This window comes from Girardinichthys multiradiatus, chromosome 23, assembly GCF_021462225.1.
Source record: "Girardinichthys multiradiatus isolate DD_20200921_A chromosome 23, DD_fGirMul_XY1, whole genome shotgun sequence".
Lineage (NCBI taxonomy): Eukaryota > Metazoa > Chordata > Actinopteri > Cyprinodontiformes > Goodeidae > Girardinichthys > Girardinichthys multiradiatus.
Window position 1 is genome coordinate 50,534,665 of NC_061815.1, and position 16,493 is coordinate 50,551,157.

Consider the following 16,493-nt stretch of genomic DNA (forward strand, 5'->3'; position numbering starts at 1 on the left):
CCAACCTTTACCATCAGGTTTATCTTTGGGTCTCAAACGATGGTCAGGTCGTCTGTTCGACCGGACATGGTCCGGCAACTTTGACTGTGGCTGGTACTCAGTACCGCCCCCCCCGGTCCAGCTCACCAAACATACGTTGTTCCCTGAACCTGTTCTTAACATGGGTTCTGTTTGAGGGCATTTCTCTACCTTCTGATGCACCACTGTCTTCTTCTGTGTGTACCTGTAAAACTCTAACCTCACCTTCTGATCCATCAGTAGGGCGTGCACGTGTTTCCCACACCATCTGAGCGTATTTACGGATCTCCTGCATGGTGAAGGTTTTTGTTCTACAGTACATAGTAACATCATAACGTGCGATTTCATGAAGGTTATGGAGGAACAGAGATTTAAAAGCATGTTCCTCCTCTATGCTGGGAGCATTACCACCTTGGAAGTAAGCGGCTCTAAGGCGCTGGTCATACTCTCTGGGTGCTTCGCTTTTATTTTGCTAGATAGCCAAAGCACCAAGTGCTGTGGAGGCCCGGTCCGTGTACACAGAATATTCTTCCCTTAAAGCTTCGAAGAGGGTTGAATAATGGTCTCGGACTGCAGAGGGCAGGCTCTCCATAAAAACATGGACGCTCCTGGATGTTGTCTTCCAGATGAGCTTCAACTTTTCCTGTGCTGATGGGCAGTACAGGTCTAAAAGGCAGCGTTCAACTTCCCTAAGATAATCCTCAATGTTTGATTCCTCATTATTAGGGTCAAAACGCTCTCTGTCTTGGGCAAGAGACTCAAGCTGGCGTCTGCACGATCCACTCTCAGGGATTGGTGCTGGCCCATCTGAGTCATCATCTGAAGGTTCAATCCTGCTGCATCCCTTGTGTGTCAGGGCATCACGCTTCACCCTTGGGGGAGGCACTGGAGGCTGCTCATGGTACAATGGTGGGCCCTGTGCTCCATGGACTCGGGTCCTGGGCAGCGGTTGAGGGCAGTATGAACCACCTGAGTACCCAAGATGGCTCTCATGTCGCCTTGGCGGAGATGAGGGATTGCAGAGCTGGGTCCTGCAAGTCAAGTTTGAAGGCTGCTCGCCCCTAAAACTTGAACCATTTACTTCTAGTGAGTCCACCTCCAGGTATTGTTCATGGTTGTCTACTACAGTGGGGTGGGACACCGCACCACTGAATGTAATCTGCCTACTCATACCTGTTCTGGACTCTGTGGATGTGTGGACAAAACCACAAGCTTGGGAAGGTTGTCTCTGGAGAGCAGCTTCTACGTTTTCTAGCTCTGAGTGGAAGGTTCTCTCAGGGTGTTGCACGTGCGGCTCACCTTCAGAGGCTTCAACCTGTGAGACAGGATTTATCTCCACTCCCCAGTCCTCTGGGGATGGGGGTGTATCCTGGCTATGCTCAGCTACCTCCAACCTTCTGGCTGCTTCCAACCTCTCCTCCACTTCTAACAGTTCACACCTAGTTGCCTCTGCTGTCTGCAAAGTATTATTCAGCATAAACTGTAGTTTAAAACGCTGTTCAACTTCCAAACTGACCCTTTGCTGATATAAAAGAGTGAGCTGTCCTAACACATCGGCTACCTGTCTGTCTTTTGGTGGGTTCTTAATGACCAGGAGCAACTCCTGAATCCTTACATCGCAATCCTCAATACTATAATCATTAAGAGCTTTAAGCTCCTCTGATGACAATAAAATCAAAGCTCCAATTGCTTCCTGTGCCTGCATTTCTGTGGGGCCCTCCTGACTCACATCTCCAGCTGCATTCTGGGATGTTTTCTCCATCTTTGCCCAAAATGCACAACAACAAACAAAGCTGTTCAGCTATGAATGACCACTAAAATTACCAGTAGTGACAATTAGCAGTAACACAAACAGACTAAGCTGTTTAGTTTTGAATGATCGCTAAAATCAACACACAAAAAAAGTTTATGAAACAAAACCAAAATTTTAAAATAAAATTTTAAAATAAAATTTTTAAATAAAATTTTAAAAGTGGGATAAATAAACTAAAACATTTCAACGCTATTTTTAGCTTCAAATGGATGTTAGTGATTCATAATATGGGTTATTTACTTTCTTGCAGGACCTACCAAGTTAGACAACTAAAGTTAGTTATGCGAGTCTGGTTAAAACACGCTTCACACACAAGAAAACCCAGCAAAGATGCATAAATTTCAGAGCAGAAGTGGCAATAAATGATCAATAACTTGATTTTAGCTCAAGCTATGTCATCGAGGATGGGATTATCTGCCTGTGTTAACAAAACTAATCACATTAGTTAATTTCTGTAATTCTCACTAGTGACCACAAGGTGGGACTAAACGCCTGTCTGCAGCGGAGAAAATCCTGTTGTAACTGTAATTCACTCAATGGCCACCAGACGGTGGTGTTGCTTCCTCCCTGACTGGGAGAGTGTTAGTTATAGCTGTAGTTACACCAACGGACACTAGAGGCAGATAGGATGCCTCCTACTGTACCAGGAATGTTTTGGTTGCTCTGGCAACAAGCTGACTGCGCCACAGCTCTAAGCCAGCAGGGGTTGCTTTGACAAGCTGGCAATTTACGTTGAATAAACTACGCAAAACGTAAACCTTGCGTCCTCAAAAGCACCTTAGAAAAACTATTATTACTATTAGGAGTATATTATTACTTCTCTGCAGTAGAATTAGTCAAGATACATCCTCTAGTTTACAACTGCGAAATTTGACCAAATCTCACAACAGTTTCCAGGATATCACAAATGTGTTACTTCGTGCAATAGTGATATCTGTCATTTTAAGGCCCGTCTTAGGGAACGCCATAATGTAAGGATTATGATTATTGATTAATTAATATTAATCAAGACTTATAATTTAAAATCATAATTTGGAAAATATTAATTTCTTAACCCAAAATCATGACTTACGAATAGAACTCAGAGATATGCTCTGGTGTTGTGATTATGGGCTTTAATAATTACAAATTATTAACCAAAACCACTAAATGTCACTGTTTATTCAACCGCTTCACCAAAGGTGGAGGATATTCGACCTTATTTTGACAGATAAATCATTCCTGCACAAAATAAACACAAACGCTTCTCTTAATTATATATATGAAGATTTATTGAAGCCAAATAATCCTGATATACCATTATTCACCTAACTAACAAGCACCGTTCTACACAAAGGGAATAAAAATGACTACCTAACAGTAATAATAAAAGAAAAGTACATATCCATTTAGTGTCTATGAAGATCAAACCAGTAGTTTTATGGAGAAAATGTGTAATTTGGGTTAAATGGAAATAAATCCTCCTGTTGTGTTGATGTCTCGATCAGCGATCAGCTGATAAAACGGTGAGGCCACGCCCCTTTAGCCACAATCAGCTGATCGCCCCAAATCTTGACAAAGTGTCATAAACTCTGAGGCGGGAACTCAGTGGAAAACCTCCAGTAATAAAACTGGAACAAAGAGTTGGTGAGACCCAGACTGCAGCTGTTTTGAATGAAAAACTTTTAAAAGTCCAACTTTTAACTCGTGATTGATTTGGGATCAGATGGACAAATCAAAACACAGCTCAGCATAAAATACTTCCATCAGTATTCCAACAAGTTAATACTTTAGATTAACTACTGGTGATTATAAATCACTTTAACTGCCTCATCCTGCACAGACCTCTAAATGCACTTATCTGATTTAATATAAAAAGAACGAAATTACTTTGAGGTTGATTTCTTCTCTCCACCGGTCGAGGATCAGGTCTGAAGAAAAGGAGGGGAGGAGGACCACGCGTCCGTGATCAAATTATGGAAACAAAACGGTAAGTTCTCATCCGTCCAGGAGGGGAAAAGATGAAGAACCTTTAGTCGACTGCATCAACAAGGAGGGAAACTCATCTCCTTGGACATAGAACCTCTGTGGGTTTCCACCTGCGCCAGGTGTGGGCGTGGTCTCCGATCGGTAAATAAATCCTCTGATCTTCTCGTATCAGACAGATTTCCAGCTTTCAAGCTCTTCCAGGAATGGCTTGTGGAGCAAATGTTCGCCTGCGAGCTTTTTGTCTCTCCAGATATGCGCCTCCGATGCGCCGTCATGTTAGACAGGCGGGAAATAGCCCCGAAACTTCATCCTGTGGGTTTTACACTCTTAGTGACGTCAGAGCTGTGACGTCTGTTGAGCTGCGTGCGTCATAATGTGTGGATGACCCCAACAAAGTTTTCCTGAGTCAGCTGAAAACTGTCCAACCCCAGGCCAGTGGAGCTTTGTGCAGAACAGAGGTTGTGATTGATGACTGATCAGTAAGGCCATTTTGGATTTTATTAAAGGCTGACATGTTTAAATTTGCTGCACTGTAAGAAAACACCAAAAAGCTAAAATCATTTGATTTTTTCTCTTTATTACAATCCACAGATTGGATAGTAGTTTAAGCTCTTTTAAATACTTTATCTAAAGGATAGAAAAGACACAAAGAAGATGACAGCAATGCAATCCAGGGCACCATAAAAGAAATCAAACAAACCTCAAGTTTATGTCCAGTATGAATGACTCTGAATGAAGTTTTGATCTAAATGTAAAAATATAAATAAATATAAATCTAAACTCCTGTGAGTGAGTCTGGATAGAGAGACCGGAGCTCAGTCTCAGTGGAGAAAAAGTCCAGATAAATCGTTCCCTGAGATTATTTTCCTGGCTTTCTTTAATGAAATGATCGTACAGATCACTGAGAACGGATCTGATGGTATAAAGAGCTGAAATCAGCAAACAGACGGGACCTCCTCTCCTCATCTGGCAATGAAATAGTGTCAGATTATAACCAACAAAAGAACCAGTTATTTTTATTCCAGTAGTGATATTTTTATGTATTAACAAACAGTACTTTCATGAGATTTACTTTAAATAGTGTTTTCTCCCAAAAGAGGAAATAATTTGTTCTCAAAACGTTTTATTAAGAAAAAAATGTATTAATCCTTTTTACAGACATCCTGTTTGTTTTGCCAAATTTGGTTTGATGTCTTGTCTGAAAAACTTCAACTTCAACCTAAAATCGACTGAGTTGTCTTTATTTAAGTCCTTCTAAAAGGTCTCATTGTTCTCAGGTTAATATGCTGAGTGATCAGATGTCATTACAACGAGCTCCAACTGCTTAAACAGTTTACATTACAACAAAATCCGACTTCCAGTGATTTTGAGCCCAGACTGATCAGCTACCTTCATGTCAGAACCATCACATGATCAGCTCAGGTGGAGGCTGAAATGCCTCCATCAGTCTAATCAGCAGACCGACGCTAGAACGGAGTAACAGACTTCATCAAAACAGCCTCATCTGCAGGAAACTGCAGCTGAAGGAACTGAGGCCCGGATCATCAAGAAATTCAAGGCTGAAATGAGAATGAAGGGGATCAGAACCTTGAAGCTTTGGACCTGTTGTCGGAAAACTCCTCAAATATGAACCCAACTGAGAACCTGTGGTCAGTTTTTAAAAAGCATGTGGAGAAACAGAAGCCAACAGAGTTAACTCCAAGATCTAAGAGGATAGGAATGGGTCACCATTCAATCGGTATTTGATCCAGAAGATGAAAGTCAGAGAGATTTCCAGAAGATATGAAAAACAAGTCTGGAAATCTGATGAGGCTGATACCAAAAACCTTTGAAATGAAAGCAGCACAACATCATGTCACAGCAGAAAGCGTTGGCCAGGACTGCATAATCAGACAATACATCTCCCTAACCAAGAAGAAGAGCTCCAAGATAATGTGGCGTGGCATATAAAAACTTCTTGGCCTTTATTTATTAGATAAGGAAAATCTGCTGTTCCTGCACATCTAAGATCCGACCTAAAGGGAACACAATCCGGTCAGAGTGACTGACACGGATTATTTACATCAATTGAAGGCACCTACTGTTAATGTGGAGGAATAACAGGAAATCTGCACATGAAGGGAACAATTTATCCCAAACTTCCTCTCCTCTGAGAATGGAGGCAACACAAATCCCTCTCTGGAAGACAAAGTCTGGATGGACAACAGTCTCTTTACAGAAAACAGAAAGTTTTTACACTGGACAGAAAGAGACAGCTCTGTAAACTACAGAGTACTGTGGAGTAAAGGCCTCTGTTACTTGAACTATACCAAACATCGGCTGCCTTCATCAGTAGTTTCAGGACACACAATGATTCAGGATGGACACTACATGTGACGGAAATCTGCTCTGTCTTTATTAAGGCAACTCGTTAACTGGCGGAGGGAGAACCCAGAGCAGCGGACACACACCGACTCGTGTCTGTGTGTGTGTGTGTGTGTGTGTGTGTGTGTGTGTGTGTGTGAGTAAGTGAGATCATACATGAAGGGGGAGGGTGGGTAATGGCAGGAAGGGCCATGTCTGCAGACAGGAAGCATCTCAGCGCTCCAACTTCCAGTGATTTCACATTTAGCTTACTGTATGTACACATAAATACAGAATCATCTGGATAAGTACAGCTTCACGTTGCTGTGGAAACCAGCAGAACATTTTTGGGTTTCCACCGCTGCCGCCATCTGTTTGAATGGTTTCAGTCTCTGGGCGGATCAGCTTTGCAGCGGAGAGGCCCGTCCACACGGTGGTGCCACAGCACCGCGGAGAGGTTCTGGAGTCAGGAGCCTGTGCTCAGGTGGGCTCAGGTGTCACTCTGCTTTCTTTATGAAGATCTGGAAGAGAGACGAATTGAGGAGCAGAACCAAAATCAATAATTCAATGAAATTACAAAATGAACACAAAACCCATTATGGTTCATAAGAGAAGCTGACCCCCCACCTTCTTGAAATCTAACACAATTTTCAGTTTGTGTCGTTATTTTAAAGATACTGCACTGAATTCAGAACTAGTTCTAATACAACAGTGCTTAAACGAACAGGAAGATGTCCTGTTTGTGATGCTCAGGCCACTCTGTGAAGAACTAAAATGAGTTACAAGTTAAACAAATTTTCAAGATAGCATCCATGAACCCAAAGATGTTTTATTACATAAACCTGGGAATACAAAATAAATGCTTCTCTTAATTAAAAATAAATGTGTTCTTATTACACTCATTGTTTGTTACATTGAATAGTAGAGAAACCTGACATTTCAAAGTAAAATTCCCTTCTAACAAATAAATGTAATAAAAAAATAACTATTGGATTTGAGGTACTCCCGACTTAAAGAACCGTGGAATAAATTGTTGTATTTTATTTTAGTAATAACTTATTTAGCTTAATTTAATTGATGTGAATACTACATAAACCTAAAATTACAAAGTAAAAGCCCCTTGAAATACATCAAACCAAAAACAAATGCTACCTTAACAAAATATAGTGGTTCTACAAAATAAAAACTTTCCTTATGTAAGTAAATGTGCTCTTTTTCTGAGAAAGCTCACCTGAAATAAAACGGGTTCAATAAACAAGCATGGCATATCAAAAGAAAAGTCTCACACAAAATGTTACAATTCAACATAAAACCGACTGAATATCATATTGGATCTCCAAAAAAAGAGCTTCCCTTTAATTTAAAATGAAAAACAAAATACTGTTATAGTTTCAAATTAAAAGCCTCCTAAAATAAAAACATACAAGATTACAAAAATAATAATAATTACAATTGTAATTAAATGTGGCATTAAATTAATGCCTGGTGTTACAAAATAAAAGTGTCACATTAAGGAAAGAAATAATTTTAACAAATTTGGTATTTCAACATAAAAGCCTTAAAATCTACAACAATTATAGAAGTTCAATTTAACTGTATCTGTTCTTAAATAAACTCTTTGTGAGTCTGTTTATAATCATTGTAGGAAGCAAATAAATAAGCAGCCATATTCAATAAATGAGAACATTATAGAAAAGTTCATTTATTACATTCCATCACTAAGTGAAACACATTATACAGGTCCTTCTCAAAATATTAGCATATTGTGATAAAGTTCATTATTTTCCATAATGTAATGATGAAAATTTAACATTCATATATTTTAGATTTATTAAACACTAACTGAAATATTTCAGGTCTTTTATTGTCTTAATACGGATGATTTTGGCATACAGCTCATGAAAACCCAAAATTCCTATCTCACAAAATTAGCATATTTCATCCGACCAATAAAAGAAAAGTGTTTTTAATACAAAAAACGTCAACCTTCCAATAATCATGTACAGTTATGCACTCAATACTTGGTCGGGAATCCTTTTGTAGAAATGACTGCTTCAATGCGGCGTGGCATGGAGGCAATCAGCCTGTGGCACTGCTGAGGTCTTATGGAGGCCCAGGATGCTTCGATAGCGGCCTTTAGCTCATCCAGAGTGTTGGGTCTTGAGTCTCTCAACGTTCTCTTCACAATATCCCACAGATTCTCTATGGGGTTCAGGTCAGGAGAGTTGGCAGGCCAATTGAGCACAGTGATACCATGGTCAGTAAACCATTTACCAGTGGTTTTGGCACTGTGAGCAGGTGCCAGGTCGTGCTGAAAAATGAAATCTTCATCTCCATAAAGCTTTTCAGCAGATGGAAGCATGAAGTGCTCCAAAATCTCCTGATAGCTAGCTGCATTGACCCTGCCCTTGATAAAACACAGTGGACCAACACCAGCAGCTGACACGGCACCCCAGACCATCACTGACTGTGGATACTTGACACTGGACTTCTGGCATTTTGGCATTTCCTTCTCCCCAGTCTTCCTCCAGACTCTGGCACCTTGATTTCCGAATGACATGCAGAATTTGCTTTCATCCAAAAAAAGTACTTTGGACCACTGAGCAACAGTCCAGTGCTGCTTCTCTGTAGCCCAGGTCAGGCGCTTCTGCCGCTGTTTCTGGTTCAAAAGTGGCTTGACCTGGGGAATGCGGCACCTGTAGCCCATTTCCTGCACACGCCTGTGCACGGTGGCTCTGGATGTTTCTACTCCAGACTCAGTCCACTGCTTCCGCAGGTCCCCCAAGGTCTGGAATCGGCCCTTCTCTACAATCTTCCTCAGGGTCCGGTCACCTCTTCTCGTTGTGCAGCGTTTTCTGCCACACTTTTTCCTTCCCACAGACTTCCCACTGAGGTGCCTTGATACAGCACTCTGGGAACAGCCTATTCATTCAGAAATGTCTTTCTGTGTCTTACCCTCTTGCTTGAGGGTGTCAATAGTGGCCTTCTGGACAGCAGTCAGGTCGGCAGTCTTACCCATGATTGGGGTTTTGAGTGATGAACCAGGCTGGGAGTTTTAAAGGCCTCAGGAATCTTTTGCAGGTGTTTAGAGTTAACTCGTTGATTCAGATGATTAGGTTCATAGCTCGTTTAGAGACCCTTTTAATGATATGCTAATTTTGTGAGATAGGAATTTTGGGTTTTCATGAGCTGTATGCCAAAATCATCCGTATTAAGACAATAAAAGACCTGAAATATTTCAGTTAGTGTGCAATGAATCTAAAATATATAAATGTTAAATTTTCATCATTACATTATGGAAAATAATGAACTTTATCACAATATGCTAATATTTTGAGAAGGACCTGTATAGATTCATTACACAGCCTTTATTTCTGTTAATTATGAGGATTTTGTGCTTTCAGCCAAATTCAAACACGACATTTAAGATTAGAATATTACATTAGACCCATTAAAACATTACAATACAGAAATTAATGAAACGTATGTAAAATATCTGCTTAAAGGTTGTTATTTTTAATCTGCCTTATCCGAACACATCTAATAATTTATTGAAACTGCAGCAGCATAAATCGAACTGCAGTCAGGCCGCTTGGAATACTTGATAGGCTGTGGACTGTCCTTTAGGCCCAGAAAAAATACAATTAATAATGTAACTCATAATTAGTTTTTATTTGTTTAAATCTTCAGTATTTTGTTTTTGTCATTTAATACTCATGTGATTTAAGGTTTTAATCCTGATAAATAGCATCAACCAGCCAGGGAAAACAAGCCTCTATGGCTAAACCAGGTGCATTAACACGATGGACCGACTTATTTTAATCCATGTGCATTGTCCCTTTTTAAATAAATAAACTAAACTACACATTTTTTTGTGATGGTGAAGCTCACGGAGAGAGGTGGGAGGAACTACAGAGACCACAGAGGAAAATGTGGCTTAATCTGAATCAAATATGTCGTTAATACTGACCTGTAGAAAATAAAACTTCGATAATTAGAGAGAGTTTTGTAAAACTGAAGCCCACTGAAATAAACCATAGTATTTCAAAATAAAAGTATGTCTTAAATAAATATGTTGATATTTCACTTTATTTCTAAAGTCCTCACTAGAACCTAGAAGGTAGAGAACATCAGCCCAGTTCTAAAGTCCTTCAGCTGGTTCCCTGGACCTCAAAGAAGAGACTTTAAAATACTTCAGTTAGTTTCAAAGGCACTGAATGGCTTAGCTCCAAAATACATTAAAGATCTATTGCTGTTGTATCAACCTTCCAGTTCATTCAGGTCTTCTGGTTCCTGTCTGCCCTGCAGAACCAAAACCAGAACCAGAACCAAACATGGAGAAGCAGCATTCAGTTCTTCTGCTCCCCTAATCTGGAACAAACTTCCAGAGAACTTCAGAGATGCTGAATCCCCGAGTTCTTTTAGAACAACATTAAAAACACATTTGTTCAGAGTAACTTTAATTCTTCTATTTAAACTATGAACTAAAACATCATTAATTTCAGCCTCTAGTCCAACTTTTCTTTACTTTTATTTTGCTATGTACTGTATTTTCTTTTCTTATGTTTCCAGCATGTCAATCACTGTAAATTGTCTTGATGCTGAAATGTTCTCTACTAATAAACAATTTTTGTGTTTCAATAATTTAAACAATATTGACTATGGGATCCATTTGTGCTTTTAAGGAATCAAAATATAAAATACATTTAATAATCAAAACTGCAATGGATCTTTCTTAACTAAAGATCGAATTCTGACACAATGTCTGACTAAAACATTTCTTCTATTTATAGAAATAAACAAAGAAAAACACAGATTTAAATGTTATAAAATTATTAAAATAAAGACTAAATAAAGGCTTGACTGAAGACCAATCATTTTCTTTACCTGCTTCTTCCCTAGCGGGTCACTGGGGAGCTGGTGCCTATTTCCAGCAGTGGTTCCTCTAAAGCCTTTAAAACTAAAAACAGGATGCTAGCTTCAGCTCCTGTTGGTCAGAAAGGTAGCTATTTATGAAAAGCAATGGACCCGGCGGAACCAAGAAAATACAGTGCCTTGCGAATGTACTCGGCCCCCTTGAACTTTTCAACCTTTTGCCACATTTCAGGCTTCAAACATAAAGATATAAAATTCAAATTTTTTGTGAAGAATCAACAACAAGTGGGACACAATCATAAAGTGGAATGAAATTTATTGGATGTGTCAAACTTTTTTAACAAATAAAAAACTGAAAAGTGGGGCGTGCAATATTATTCAGCTCCTTTACTTTCAGTGCAGCAAACTCACTCCAGAAGTTCAGTGAGGATCTCTGAATGATCCAATGTTGTCCCAAATGACTGATGATGATAAATAGAATCCACCTGTGTGTAATCAAGTCTCCGTATAAATGCACCTGCTCTGTGATAGTCTCAGGGTTCTGTTCAAAGTACAGAGAGCATCATGAAGACCAAGGAACACATCAGGCAGGTCCGAGATACTGTTGTGGAGAAGTTTAAAGCTGGATTTGGATACAAAAAGATTTCCCAAGCTTTAAACATCCCAAGGAGCACTGTGCAAGCAATTATATTGAAATGGAAGGAGTATCAGACCACTGCAAATCTACCAAGACCCGGCCGTCCCTCTAAACTTTCATCTGGAACAAGGAGAAGACTGATCAGAGATGCAGCCAAGAGGCCCATGATCACTGGCTGGTTTGAAACCACCAGGATGTGTCCAAATCTGAACAGTTGTCATAGTTTTGATTGCCGACTTGACCCACATGCAGAGAACACTCAGGAACAAAGAACATTTTAATAATTTTATTTAAAGACAGGAACAAGGATCTGTCCACCATGAAGGCCGGGCTGGGCTGTGATGGGAAGGAACGGAGGTAAGTAATAGTAACTTGGAACGAATAGACTAGGTCCAGGTAATGCCTACTGATGGGGCGTCGGTATCCGCCAGGGAGAGGACGCGTCAGGACTGAGAGCTGATCCAGAGAACTATGTCGGCAGGAGTCAGGGAAATAATCCTTTGAGGAGGAGTGGACAGGATTCGCGGCTGGAGCGGTACACTGATCTGTTCGGACTGCCAGCCAGGTAAGATGTCCGGTGAACTTCACGGTCCGTGGGAATTCCAAAGATTCTTCTAAACCAAAGTACAGAAGCATAGAGCTATACCTGCATAAGAGAGGCAAAGGTTACTGAGAGCTTGGCTTGACAAGAACACTTTAAAACGTGAGATTCGAGGAGAGCCGGTTGTAATACCACTGGGGCAAAACAGTTAGCCGCTGATATGCTGGCAGTCCTCCCTTTTATTGCACTGTGGCTGAGGACCAGATAGGCTGCACCTGTCAGCCTCCAGATCTCAGGACTCCTGCGACACCTAGTGAGGAAACTGGTTACTGGCATGATCAGCAGTTCAGATCCTGACACCACCTCCCCCTCAACGGCCGCCACCCTGCGGCCCATGCGGAACCCGCTGGGATGCAAGGAAGTCCCGGATGAGGTCTGGGTCCAATAGTAAGGAACCCGGCACCCAGGAGCGTTCCTCTGGACCGTATCCCTCCCAGTCGACGAGGTACTACCACCCACGACCTCGTCGACGGGAGGCCAGGATCTGGTGGACCGAATTAGAGGGGTGCCCCTGGAAGTCCCGGGCGGGCGGAGGGGGCTCGGCCGGAGGGCAGAGCGTACCGGCATGGACAGGAATACAGGGTGAATACGGAAACTGGAAGGCAGGCGGAGACGAACAGTGGAGGGACTGATAACAGAATGGATGACATATGGACCTATAAACATGGGAGACAGTTTTTTTGACATAGACCTGAGTGGGACGTCACATGCGGAGAGCCAAACCTTCTGACCCAGGCGGTAGGTGGGAGCCGGCACACGTCGCCGATCAGCATAGCGTTTATTGAGAACGGCAGACCTCTGGAGTGCCCTGGTGGTGGAGGACCACATACGCTTGCATCTGCGGATGTAGTGCTTGACTGTAGGTACGGGCGCCTCTTCGTTGTCGGCGGGAAACAAGGGCAGCTGGTACCCAAAGGAGGCTTCAAAAGGGGTACAGCTTGTAGCAGCCGAGATGTGAGAGTTGTGGGAGTACTCCACCCACGGTAGAAAGGTGCTCCACTCGGTGGGGTCTGATGACGTGACGCACCTTAAGGCCGACTCCAGTTCCTGATTCAACCGCTCCACCTGACCATTAGACTGGGGATGGTAGCCGGAGGTCAGCGAGATGTTTGCCCCAAGGGCGGCACAAAACTCCTTCCAAACCCAGGCTGTGAATCAGGTCTAGGCCAGTCCAAGACAGCTCTGATCTTCTCCGGATCAGCGCGAACCTGTCCACCCTCGAGAATTACCCCCCAGAAGCTGATGGATGCCTGATGAAAGTCACACTTCTCAGCCTTCACGAAAAGTTGATTCTCCAGCAGACGTTGGAGAACCAGGCGGACATGCAAGCGGTGATCAGCCAGGTTCCTGGAGTAAATAAAAATTTCATCCAAATAAACGAAAACAAAGGTGTTCAAATAGTCTCTTAAAACGTCATTCACCAGGGCCTGGAAGACCGCTGGGACATTGCATAAGCCGGATGGCATAATCAGGAACTCAAAGTGTCCCACTGGCGTCTTGAAGGCGGTCTTCCACTCGTCTCCCTGGAGGATACGTACAAGGTGATAGGCGCTTCTAAGATCTAGTTTGGTGAAGATGGTGGCATCCTGTACAGGTTCCAAGGCTGAGGAGAGTAACGGTAATGGGTATTTGTTTTTAACTATTATGGCATTTAGGCCTCTATAATCAATACACAGCTGGAGACTGCCGTCCTTTTTCCCTACAAAGAAGAACCCTGTCCCCAGAGGTGAAGACGAGGGGCGAATGATTCCAGCAGCAAGTTGATTCAGCTATGTATTTCTCCATAACTAATCGTTCAGGCTGAGAGATTCTAAATAAACAACTAGTGGGTAACGGGACCCCGGGCAAAAGCTCAATAGCACAGTCATAAGGGCGGTGACTAGGCAACGATAGTTTTTGGGTCTTACTAAAAACCTGTCGAAGGTCATGGTATTCGGGTGGAACCCGGGCTAAATCTGCTGGTTCAATAGCTACGGTCTCTGCAGGATTAGTTCTAGGGGTAACAGCTGATCTTAAACAGGTTGACAGGCAACAGGTGGACCAGGTGTCTACCCTGAGTTCAGCCCTGTTTAGATGGGGATTGTGTTCCCGCAACCAGGACCAGGGCGCTTTGTGAGACCGGGAAAATGTGTAGGAAGATGATAAAACTAACTCTAAAGGCTTAGTACAGTGGGTAATACTGTGCAATGCCTGCCCGTCCAGAGCCAGAACCTTGCGTGGCGTGGGCAACTGCTCTACTTCTAAGTGAAGCTGGGTAACTAAGGTCTGATCAATCAGGTTCAAATCACTGCCTGAATCCAACAGGGCCGTTAAAGGCACAGAGTCCTGATCTAATATTAGCTTGGCAGGTAATGTAAATCTAGGGTCCTTAAGATCTAAGTTCCGGCCCGCCGGTTGGCCCCCTATAACCGGCGGCCCCCCTCCATTGGCCGAGCAGGACAAACTGAGACCACATGAGTGGAAGAACCACAGTAAAAACACTGGTGAGCCTCACGACGGCGTTGCCGTTCGTCAGGAGACAGCTGCGCCCTACCCAACTGCATGGGCTCAGGGTCAGTATAGTTAGTGGCTGTGGGAACAGCGGAGGAGCGTGGTGGGAATAATTGCATGGTTCTTTGTACAACCCGCTCTACACGGGTGCGCCTCCTCTCTCTCATCCCGGTGTCCAAATGGATCGCTAAGACTATATATTTGTTGATCTCCTCCGGCTCATCTACTAAGGCCAACTTATCTTTTAAAGTCTCATCCAGAGGATGGAAAAAGACTGTCTTTAATTAACTCTCATTCCAGCCAGAAGCTGCCGCTGCAGTGCGAAAATCTATAGTAAACTCAGTCAGGGGTCGGTTACGTTGTTTCATGACCCACAGTCGGTGGGCAAAAGCGGTCTGATCCACTGCCACATCAAAAACCTGCTTGAACTCTGAGACAAACTGATCGAAAGTACAACCAAAACGTGTGGGGTTGGTGAAGCTCAACTCCGCCCAACAGAGCGTTTTACCGGTCAAAAGCCCTAAAACAAATGAAATCCTAGCATCATCATGGGGAAAGGCATGAGGGGAACGGTTAAACACCAAAGCACACTGTAAAAGGAAACCACCACAATTTCCTAACTCGGCAGAAAATCTTTCAGGATTAGGGGAAGTGACATCACGAACCTGAGAAAGAGGTCGGGCGGCCGTGGCCTCGGCAGCGCCTCCGGTGGCTGCGGAAAACATGGGAGTCAAAACACGCTGTAACATAGTTGCCATCTGATCGATTTGCTGACTAGCCTGCTGCTGCTCAAGAAGCGACTGGAGGGTAGCTCCATGAGACTCTATTTGCTGACTGTGATCCGACACTACTCTGTGGAGTGCCTCTGCTGGGTCCGGCTTGGCTGACTGTTCTGTCATAGTTTTGATTGCCGACTTGACCCACATGCAGAGAACACTCAGGAACAAAGAACGTTTAATTATTTTATTTAAAGACAGGAACAAGGATCTGGCCACCATGAAGGCCGGGCTGGGCTGTGATGGGAAGGAACGGAGGTAAGTAATAGTAACTTGGAACGAATAGACTAGGTCCAGGTAATGCCTACTGATGGGGCGTCGGTATCCGCCAGGGAGAGGACGCGTCAGGACTGAGAGCTGATCCAGAGAACAATGTCGGCAGGAGTCAGGGAAATAATCCTTTGAGGAGGAGTGGACAGGATTCGCGGCTGGAGCGGTACACTGATCTGTTTGGACTGCCAGCCAGGTAAGATGTCCGGTGAACTTCACGGTTCGTGGGAATTCCAAAGATTCTTCTAAACCAAAGTACAGAAGCATAGAGCTATACCTGCATAAGAGAGGCAAAGGTTACTGAGAGCTTGGCTTGACAAGAACACTTTAAAACGTGAGATTCGAGGAGAGCCGGTTGTAATACCACTGGGGCAAAACAGTTAGCCGCTGATATGCTGGCAGTCCTCCCTTTTATTGCACTGTGGCTGAGGACCAGATAGGCTGCACCTGTCAGCCTCCAGATCTCAGGACTCCTGCGACACCTAGTGAGACAACTGGTTACTGGCATGATCAGCAGTTCAGATCCTGACACCAGTAGCAGCACCGAAATAATCAGGACTCCTGGTATGAGGAGCTAATGCTGAGAACTAACCCCCTGGCCTGCTCCGGAGGACCCCACATAGCAAATTGAATCTTAAACCCTGCATATTTTGATGGAAAATGTGTCCTTACAAAGTAAAAGCCAAATGAAAACCATAAATT

The 16,493-nt window shown here is 43.0% G+C and overlaps 1 protein-coding gene across 2 annotated transcripts in view; it reads right to left on the bottom strand.

The window, feature by feature from the left end:
- Window positions 1-4,356: 4,356 nt before the first annotated feature.
- mgat4b (alpha-1,3-mannosyl-glycoprotein 4-beta-N-acetylglucosaminyltransferase B) overlaps window positions 4,357-16,493 on the bottom strand; it is a 100,026-nt gene continuing 87,889 nt past the window's right edge. Inside the window, exon 16 of one of the 2 annotated variants that reach the window (XM_047353712.1) lies at window positions 4,357-6,663. In XM_047353712.1, coding sequence (XP_047209668.1) covers window positions 6,640-6,663 — 24 coding nt within the window. In that variant the 3' untranslated portion in view covers window positions 4,357-6,639. Of the gene's footprint in view, window positions 6,664-11,727; window positions 16,069-16,493 lie in introns of those variants that run through there. The other variant, XM_047353713.1, reaches the window with a different exon arrangement.